A 10,367-nucleotide genomic window follows, 5' to 3' on the forward strand; every position below is an offset into this window, starting at 1 on the left:
GCCCTGCATGGCCCCGGGTGGCCCTTCGGCTTCCACCGCGCCGGGCGACGTACCTGGCCCCGCCCCGGCCGGCTCCACCTCGGCTGGCCCCGCCACTGCAGCCGGCTTCGGTCCCGCTGTAACGCCGGGCGTGACGGACTCTTCATCACCCCCGTCCGTCAACCCCGCCGCAGCCGACCCGCCTTCCACCGGCATGGTGACACGGTCCCGCGCCGGCATCCACCGCCCCAGCACGCGCTATGCTGCTGACGAGTACGCGTGCGCGGTGTCGACATCATCCTCTCCACCGTCGCCCATACCCTCGTCCGCACGCGCCGCTCTCCGCGATCCACATTGGCTCGCCGCGATGCGCGAGGAGTTTGACGCGTTGCAGCGCAACCGCACATGGCATCTTGTGCCGCGACCCCCTCACGCCAACGTCATCAGTGGCAAATGGGTGTTCCGCCACAAGACCAACCCCGACAGTTCTCTCGAGCGCTACAAGGCTCGTTGGGTGGAGCGCGGTTTCCGCCAGCGCGCCGGTGTGGACTTCACCGACACCTTCGCTCCGGTTGTCAAACCGGGCACGATCCGTACGGTGCTTCAGCTAGCGGTCTCCCGGGCCTGGCCAGTGCATCAGTTGGATGTTTCCAACGCATTTCTGCACGGCCATCTCACGGAGCGGGTCTTCTGCGAGCAGTCGACTGGTTTTGTTGACGCCGAGCATCCCGACCATGTCTGCCTGCTCTCTCGGTCCCTCTATGGATTGAAGCAGGCCCCCAGGGCATGGTACCAGCGTATGGCCGGGTTCCTACAACAGCTTGGGTTTCATACAACCCGCTCCGATGCGTCGTTGTTCGTCTATCATCAGGGCACTGCCACTGCCTATCTGCTGCTCTATGTGGACGACATTATCCTGACGGCATCCTCTCCTGGGCTTCTTCAGCAGCTCACGGCTCGTCTACGTGATGAGTTTGCCCTCAAGGATCTTGGAGCACTGCACTACTTCCTTGGCATTGAGGTCGTTCGTCGTGCCGACGGGTTCTTTCGGCATCAGCAGAAGTACGCTCATGAGCTTCTTGAGCGCGCGGGCATGCTTAGTTGCAAGACCGCGTCCACGCCTGTTGACACCAAGGCGAAGGTTTCTGCTTTGGAGGGTTCCCCTGCGCCAGATGCGGCGTTCTACCGCTCCATCGTTGGCGCCCTGCAGTATCTCACCCTCACTCGGCCTGACCTGCAGTATGCAGTTCAGCAGGTATGCCTCCATATGCACTCCCCGCGTGATTCCCATTGGACTCTGGTGAAGCGTATCCTTCGGTATATACGCGGCACTATGACCATGGGGCTCACCCTGACGGCTTCCTCCTCCATCGACATGGTCGCCTACTCCGATGCTGATTGGGCTGGCTGCCCAGACACGCGTCGTTCTACGTCAGGCTATTGTGTCTACCTCGGGCCTTCGCTGATATCGTGGTCGTCCAAGCGGCAGCCCACGGTCTCTCGCTCGAGCGCCGAGGCGGAGTATCGGGCAGTGGCTAACGCCGTTGCTGAGTGCTCTTGGCTCCGTCAGCTTCTTCAGGAGTTGCTCTGTGTGGTTCCCAAGGCCACGATCATCTACTGTGACAACGTCTCCGCCGTCTACCTCTCCACCAACCCCGTACACCATCGCCGTACGAAGCATATTGAGCTCGACATTCACTTCGTTCGCGAGCAGGTAGCTCTTGGGAAGGTTCGTGTTCTACACGTTCCTACCACTCAGCAGTTTGCCGATGTCATGACTAAGGGACTACCGACCCCAGTCTTTGAGGAGTTTCGGTCCAGTCTCTGTGTCTCCGGCGACGCTTCGACTGCGGGGGGTGTTGAGCGTACGTTGTACACTACATATGTATAGGACTAGGGTCTGTATTTATACCGTTGTATCTCTCTCTCTCCCCCCGTATATTTATATATCTTGGGAGACAAGTAGAGACCGGTCCACCCTGTACCTATATATGTGCACCATGCACACGGTCAATGATCATCGATTCGTGCAATCCCATTCTCCTAACTAACAGCCCCCATTCACATTCCCGGTGTGCTCATGATGTGCTCGTTTCAAAAGTGAAGATTTTTCTCTTGAGAAGAACTTGAAAGGAAAGAAAGGAAAAAATAAATATTCGCGCTAGAAATGGTAAGGTAAAGCGTCAAGACGGAGCGGCCCATTTCTGGAATCTGGATATATACCCGCAGCACCCGAGGCGGGCCGGACTTGACTCCGTTATGTAAATTAAACAATTGTACGTGGCCCGGCAAGAAATATGGCATTGGATTCGTCTAATCATTGCCCGGTCTACCAGTACGGCCCAGCGCAAGACAAGATCTCGAAATAAAACTTATTGGGGGGTGCGGATTAACTGAGCTCGAGCTTGGGTGAATAGTAAAATCCCAAAAAAAATCTAAAAAAATTGTGGCAACATTTGAGAAATGTTTAAATGCTTGCAAAGTTTCACCACAAAATGACATTCGTGAAAGTGTGGCAAAAAAACAAAATCGATGCTCCAAAAAAGTTTTTTGTAAGTGATGATTTTTTTCCACGATTGTCATCTCACGATGAAACATTGCAAGCATTGAAAATATTTGTCAAATTTGTCACACAAAAATTTCAGAATTTGTTGCTTTTGTTTACAATTTTTTCGGATTTTACTGTTCACCCGAGCTCATATGAGTTCGAGCTGAGAAGGGATCTTTCGCTTATCAGGTTGTATAGTTCAATCAGTTTTCAAGACCTTCAAGGTTAGTTTAGTTTGAGCTGATATGGTCTTCTGCCAAAGGGCATCTTCAACGCTGACTCCCAAATCGGACACCGTATTCGTCCGTGGACTGGTGGCTATCAGTTCGCGGAAAGTGATGCAGGAGCCGGCCATCCAACCGTGCCCGCATACATTTCAAGCCGGATTTCAGCAAACCGAATGAAGTACATGCAAACCAAATGATTTTCATCTAAACCAGAGCACATTCATTATATTTTCAACATTTTTTCATTAAACTAGCCTTTACATGTTAGTGCCTCTTCTTATTCCTTTTTTCTATTTTGGAGTCGTTTTAAACATGTTTTGTACTCCCTCTGTAAGGAAATATAAGAGCGTTTAGATCACTAAAGTAGTGATCTAAGCGCTCTTATATTTCCTTATAGAGGGAGTATATTTTATTCTCACAATGTTAACTGAATTTTGAAGGAAATTTGTAGATTGCTTAATTGTATGGAAAAGAATCTAGGACTTTTCATGACCAATTGCCCTAGTTCTTAAGAATGGTATCATGGTGTAATGTAAAGGCTAGTATCACTACAAGAAGGTTGCTACATGGCATACTAATTGCAAAGAGCACTTTCCCTGGACTAGTTATTCCTGTGGAAAACTTGTCTTGCAAATCGTTAAAAGGGAAAAAAAAATAACGGATTAGCAGAGCATGTATTTTTCACGTTCTCACATTTCAACTCCATGTTAGAGGCACAACTTGAGCTCAAAGTATGATTTTCAAGTATGGAATTTAGATACATTTCTAAGGAGAGTACACATTTCTCCCAAAAGACAACCTTTTACAGGATCTGAGAGAGTTGGCGACTACGACGACAAGTTTGCATAGGACCATCAGGTGACTGGTCGTTTTGACACAACAGACTTTATCCTCAGTCGCGCACCCTCACAACAACGACGATTTCTGGTAGTTTTTGGAAGAAGAATCCCTCTCGTCTTGTACGTCCTCTATTATTGCTGGGGAGGAAGGCGAATTTTACGTGTGTTGTCATTTGTCGCCGCACCGATACGCCCCCATTTGCATTCCCGGTGTGCTCATGATGGGCTCGTTTCAAAAGTGAAGAATTTTCTCTTGAGAAGAGCTCGAAAGGAAAGAAAAGAAAAAAGAAATGTTCGAGCCTTTTTTTTTTGAGAGAGACGGACAGAAATGTTCGAGCTACAAATGGTAAAGTAAAGCGTGAACACTGAACGGCCCATTTCTGGAATCTAGATCATATACCCGCAGCACTAGAGGCGGGCCGGACTTGATTCCGTTATGTAAATTAAACAATTGTATGTGGCCCGGCAAGAAATATGGCATTGGATTCGTATAATCATGGCCCGGTCTACCAGTACGGCCCAACGCACGACAAGATCTCAAAAAACAAACCTTATCGTGTTACTAAAAAAAAGAAACAGAACTTATTGTGGGATGCGGATTAGCTGAGCTCGAGCTTGGGTGAACAGTAAAATTCAAAAGAATTTAAAACAAATTAAATTTTCTACAAAAAATTGTGGCAACATTTGACAAATGTTTAAATGCTTGCAAAGTTTCACCATAAATGACATTCGTGGAAGTTGTGGCAAAAAAGATCGATGCTCCGAAAAAGTTTATTTCTAGGTGATGTTTTCTTTGGCCACGACTTCCACAATTGTCATTTCACGATGAAACATTGCACTCATTGAAAATATTTGTCACACAAAAATTCAGAATTTTTTGCTTTTGTTTTCATATTTTTTCGGATTTTACTGTTCACCCGAGTCATATGAGTTCGAGCTGAGAAGGGCACTTTCGCATATCAGGTTGTATAGTTCAATCCGTTTTTCAAGACCTTCAAGATTAGTTTAGTTTGAACTGACATGGTCTTCTGCCAAAGGGCATCTTCAACGCTGACTCCCAAATCGTACACCGGATTCATCCATGGACTGGTGGGTATCATTCGGCGGAAAGTGATGTGGGAGCCGGTCATCCAACCATGCCTGCATACATCTCAAACCGGATTTCAACAAACCGAACGAAGTACACGCAAACCAAATGGTTTTCATCTAAATCGGAGCACATTCATTACATTTTCGACATATTTTCATTAAACTAGCATTTACATGTTAGTGCCTCTTCTTATTCCCTTTTTCTATTTTGGAGTCCTTTCCCACATGTTTTGTGTATTTTATTCTCACGGTGGTAACTAAATTTTGAAGGAAATTTAGAATGTTATCATTTCCTTTGCGGGAGCTTTAGAATGGTATCATGGAGTAGTGTAAAGGCTAGTATCACTACAAGCAGGTTGCTACATGACATACTCGTTGCAAAGAGCACTTTCCCTGCACTTGTTATTCCTGTGGAAAACTTGTCTTGCAAATCGTTAAAGGAAAAAAAAAAACCGGATTTGCAGAGCATGTATTTTTCATGTTCTCACATTTCAACTCCATGTTAGAGGCACAACTTGAGCTTACAGCATGATTTTCAAGTATGGAATTTAGATATTTCTAAGGAGAGTACACATTTCCCCCCCGAAAGACAACCTTTTGCAGGATCTGAGAGAGTTGGCGACTACGACGACAAGTTTGCACAGGACCATCAGGTGACTGGTCGTTTTGGCACAACAGACTTTATCTTCAGTCGCGCACCCTCACAACAACGACGATTGACCAAGAAATGTTTTTTGAAAGATCCGATTGACGAAGAAATAGCATTGCAGAATTTAAGAGATCAACCCAGTCGCAAAATCAAGCCTGTTTGATCTGAGAAATTGGGCATGGCAAAAGCTGATGAACAAGAAAGGCCCCAATGGGCACCACAAACGTACGAGGAAGGTACTAGAAGATAGGTGAGCCCATTGATTAGATCGCAGAAAAATGGAGACAATGCAGGTCACAGAGTAGCACAGTACAGGTCCCAGTACCAAGAGAAACACAGACGAGTTACTACATCAAAGTTCAGACTTCAGAATCATGGTCCCTCTCCTCACTCTCTCCAACACTCTCTTCTTCCTCGCAGAAACGCCGGCTCAATCATTCAATCACAAGGCGACACACGACGGACGCACACAGACACCATTGCCACACATCGCACACGGTTTTATTTGGACACAGCAACATTATTCGCTACCAGCGGCAGAGGACTACTACGACGACGATGGACGGACGGACGACGACTCGGGGCGGGGGGGCTTGTCCCCGGACTAATCCATGGCGATGTGTCGATGGCAATGCGAAAGCTCTCCTGGCATCTCATCTCTGCACACGAAAGAAGCAACAATTTCACTCGTCAGAACACAAATTCAAGCAAGATGTATATCAGATTGAACGGCAGAACAGTGCTACTCTACTTACACCAGGGGAGGATCTTCCAGCGCTGGTTGTCGCCCTCGCACCACTTCCAGAGCACGACCTCGGTGCCGTCGTGGACGCCGCCGTGGGCCTTGTCGCCGTGGAAGGCGTCGAAGTTGAGGTAGATGTTGTTCACCATGCGGACGCAGCGGAAGCCCTTGCCCACGTCGCGGCTCTCCGTCCACAGCACCGACTCGTCCTGGTACGCCGGGTTGTACGGCACCAGCTTCACCTGCACACGCACCATCAATTACAGATCTTGGTGAGAACTGCTGCCAGATGCTTCTCTGCTCAAATCATGCACAATATTTGTGTGTGTGTGTGTGGGTGGGTGCTTACGGGGTGGCCCTGGCCGGTGGAGTGCTTGATGCATTCGCCGGTGACCTTGTTCACCAGCGCAAACGCAGGGTACCCTTCCTCGTCCCTGATCTTGTTGCTGTGCCTCATGTCCTTGATCCAGTGCTGCACAAAGATCCGGTAATTTCAGTTTCATTCACAGATCGCCGCACGGCACGACAGGTAAAAAGAAAGGACTCTGTTTAATTTGGTCAAGTAGCAGCAGCAGAATTGACCTGGTAGTCGTCCCTGGGGTTGGTGGGGGCGAGGCAGACGGTGCCGTTGCGGGCGGTGAGGCTGTAGTCCTCGCCGGCCTTGCAGAAGACGCGCACGGCATGCACGGGGGGGCCGCCGCCCATGGCGTGGGCGTTGTTGCCCATGGTGGCGCCGGACTCGACGGCGGCGTGCGCCTCGGCCCAGGGCCAGATCTTCCAGCACTGGTTGTCCCCCTTGCACCACTCCCAGAGCACGACGGTGGTGCCGTCGTGCACGCCGCCGTGGTCCTTGTCGCCGTTGAGGGCGTCGAAGTTGAGGCGGGTGTTGTTGACCATGCGGATGCAGCGGAAGCCCTTGCCCACGTCCTTGCTCTCCGTCCACAGCACCGACGCGTCCTCGTACGCCGGGTTGAACGGCACCAGCTTCACCTGCAACGCATCCGTGGATGTCAAGAACTCAAGATCAATCGAAGCGAAGAAGGCGAAGACGGACGATCTGATTCTGACGGAGCGAACGGACGGGAAGACTTACGGGGTGGGACTGGCCGATGGAGTGCTTGACGGCGAGGCCGGTGGCCTTGTTGACGAGCGCGAAGGCCGGCATGCCCTCCTCGTCCTTGACGGTGGTGCTGAAGCGCATGTCCTTGAGCCAGTGCTGGGTCTCGTCCTTGGGGTTGACGGGGGCGAGCACCACCTCGCCGTCGCGGACGGCGAGGCAGTAGTCCTCCGAGGCCCGGCAGTAGATCTTGAAGATCTGGTTGGGGCCCGACGCCGCCGGCGCCTGGTCCTTGTGGTGGTGCCCGAACCCGAACATCTTGGCGGCGAGGAGAGCGTGTGTGATCGGCTCTGTTGGTTGGGACCTCGGAGCTGTGCGAGTGAGGAGAGAGCGCTGCCCCATGGCCCCGTTATATAGAGCGGGGAGCAGAGCAAACCAGGAGCATATCTCCACTCACGCGCTGTAAAATCTTGAAAATCTTTGGAGCATATCTCTCCAGCGGCCTGGAATAAATGGTAAATAGTAAGTGACGGATACGATCGCTCGATCGCTGCCAGTACAGCACTAGCACTAGCCGTTTGGCGTGAATGTGCTACCGGAAGATTTTGGTTCGGTTAGCAGGATTTTGGCTCGATTGACAGCAGTAGCCGGTTGCTGCCAGTACCAAAGTTTAGCTGTATGCATGCAAATATATGCAATGGCCAAAAATGCCAGCAGCATACTGTATAAATTGTTGTGTTGGTTTGGTGGAGTACAGTTAATGTATTTTGTATTTTGCACTCCATCCGTTGGCTCATACTAGCAGTGTCTTCTTCTGGTAGGAGTACATCCTTAGCGGCTAAGTATCCTGGTAATTAAAGACTAAATATTTTTCTCTGCTCTTGGATTATATTTGGTCCTGCAGCAGTACTAGTGTCAAATTTCAGCTGACACTTGGCACTGATTCGCAGCATAGCCGTTTGGTGGGAACGTACTGGAAGGTTCTGGCTCGATTTACCTACTACTCCAGTGTTTTCTTCGGCATTAACTTTGCATTAGCTGTATGCATGCAAATACACAATGGCCAGCGTATTATGGATTAGTGGAGTAGAGCTAATGTTTTTGTAATGGGCCGACGCAAACGGTAGCGAATTTGGCCATTTTTTGTCCGTTTGGGTCGGCAGGCACGAAGATGCCCGGTTCTGTCCGATGGGCCGTAGGTGCACCTAATGTGGCCGACCCATTTTAAAGTTGCGTATTTTAAAAATACTAATCCAAATAAAACGTTAGAAATATAAACTTAATAGTTAAAACACCGCCAAAGTCCACTTACATTAAACTAGCATGCACCTCCTGCACCCCCACACCCCCCCCCCCGGCCCTCCAGCTGCTTGGCCGCCTCCACCGCCTGCTCCACCTGGCGTTCGGCCGCCAAAGCCTGCATCTCGGCGTCATACGAGTGTTGCCGCGCCTCCTAACCGGTCACGCCCACCTATATGGGTGTGCATGACACGTAGAGAGGCAAGGTGCTCGTCCACGACCATGTTTGAAGTGGCTTTGGAGCGGGCGGCGCGTTGGGCTCCACCCTGGCCGCATATTCGGCCATAGTGATAGCAAGGCCAAGCCAACGCGCCATCTCCTCGCACTCGGATTCCTCGAGCGCCCGCCTAGTCGCCTCCTCTAGGGCCGCGAGGTACGCAGCCTCCTCCTGGTCCTCCTCCTTGACCATCCCCGGCGATGGTGGAGCGCGGGCCTCCATCGTGAAGCTCCCATGGCGGCGTACATGGTGCTCCGTGGAGAACCACACGTCCCCCATCGCCGAGTCTAGCGTGTAGTCCGGGTCACTGCGGAACGCGGGCGGGAGGGCAACACAGCGGTTGCAGATCTCGGCTGCACGTGCGCGTTCGGACTGCGGCACCGGAACCCTGTCAGGGTTGAGGTGCCAGCCATGCGGGAGGTTGACGTCTGACCACGGCAGAGGCACACTGTGCTCCCAATGGTAGAGCGCCCGGTGCACAAGGGTGTACAGTCGGTTGCATTCGCGTGTAGGCCCCCTGGAGGGGGTCTGCGACGTCAAAATGAAGTGGGCCGAGCGTGCACGACGAGCCGGCCTCGTGGTCATGCTTGCCACGCTTACTGAAGAAGCCCATGGCGACGGCTCGTGTACACCGGCAGGGGAGCAAGCTAGATGTGGACTGGTGGGGATGGAAGTGGATGAGGTGGCCCCCCACTGCACGCTTGTCATTTAAAATGGACGGGTGTGGGTGCTTCCTGTGGTTGACATGCGGGCCCGAACGTGCGAGTGGTATTTACTAGGAACCGGAGGTGATGGTTCAGCGGCCGACACGCGGGCCCGAGGCGGACACATAGCGGACTCACAACACGTCCGCCTCGTGTCCGTGTGGATGCAAATCAAACCTAAATTTGGGTCCAAAATGCGTCCAGACGGGCACCGAGCGGACGCAATTTGGGAATGCGTCAGCGTGTTTGGCCATGTTTTCTGTCCCCGCGGACCCAAATAGACGTGGCCGGACAAAATTTGTCGGCGCGTTGGAGTTAGCCTTACACAACTACAGAAGCAAGCTCAGGTCTGTCATCTGTCTTCCACTTCGTCTCTCCTCCCTAGGGAAAAGGATGTCTAGGATTCTTGCCTCCTCTCGGCGTTGCCGTCCGCCTACCACATCTCATGTGGCCTTAGGGCCATGGGGCGCGATAGATCCTGGTCACTGCCGGCGGGAGGACTCCGTTTTTAGGCATTTCTTTGAATTTTTTTAGGGTTTGTGGCCTGCTCAGGCAAGATGGTGGTGGTTCTGTAAAGATGAAATAAGGTTCTCCCCACCTAGCCCCCATCCCGGTAGTGCATCTAGCATCGTCGGAGGGCGTGTGGAGGTGTGTCTTCGGTGGATGAATAAAACCAACGGGATTCGGTTGGTGGTTGTCTTTGGTGGATCTGTTTGGATCTGGTCTTTGTTCGTCTATGTTCGTGTGCCTTTTGGTTGCATCCTTCCGATCTACACTTCTCTTTATCTGCGGCGGTTGCTATTCTAGTGCATTGGTCGAATGGAGTCTTAGTACGACGATTTTTTGACTCTCTACTACAACAAGTTTTGCTCGGCTCCAACACGGGAGGGGCAATGACGGCGACATGCATTCGCTTGCTTCAGCGCTTGTAGTCGTCGTTAAGTCATCTACGGATTCATATGTATTTTTATTGTTGCTGATGTTTGTTGTATTACCACGATTGAAGATGAATAGATA

General features: G+C 51.1%; 1 protein-coding gene across 1 annotated transcript; it reads right to left on the bottom strand.

Annotated features, from left to right (window-relative positions):
• Positions 1 to 5,568: 5,568 nt before the first annotated feature.
• LOC123051526 (ricin B-like lectin R40G2) lies at positions 5,569 to 7,582 on the bottom strand. Its single transcript, XM_044474419.1, has 5 exons — positions 7,167 to 7,582; positions 6,656 to 7,063; positions 6,423 to 6,545; positions 6,087 to 6,315; positions 5,569 to 5,990 (listed from the first exon to the last, which is right to left on the bottom strand). Coding segments are annotated over exons 1-5 (1,128 nt in total). The 5' UTR covers positions 7,533 to 7,582; the 3' UTR covers positions 5,569 to 5,988.
• Between the last annotated feature and the right edge of the window lie 2,785 nt (positions 7,583 to 10,367).

Source organism: Triticum aestivum, chromosome 2D (genome assembly GCF_018294505.1).
Source record: "Triticum aestivum cultivar Chinese Spring chromosome 2D, IWGSC CS RefSeq v2.1, whole genome shotgun sequence".
NCBI classification, from domain to species: Eukaryota; Viridiplantae; Streptophyta; class Magnoliopsida; order Poales; family Poaceae; genus Triticum; species Triticum aestivum.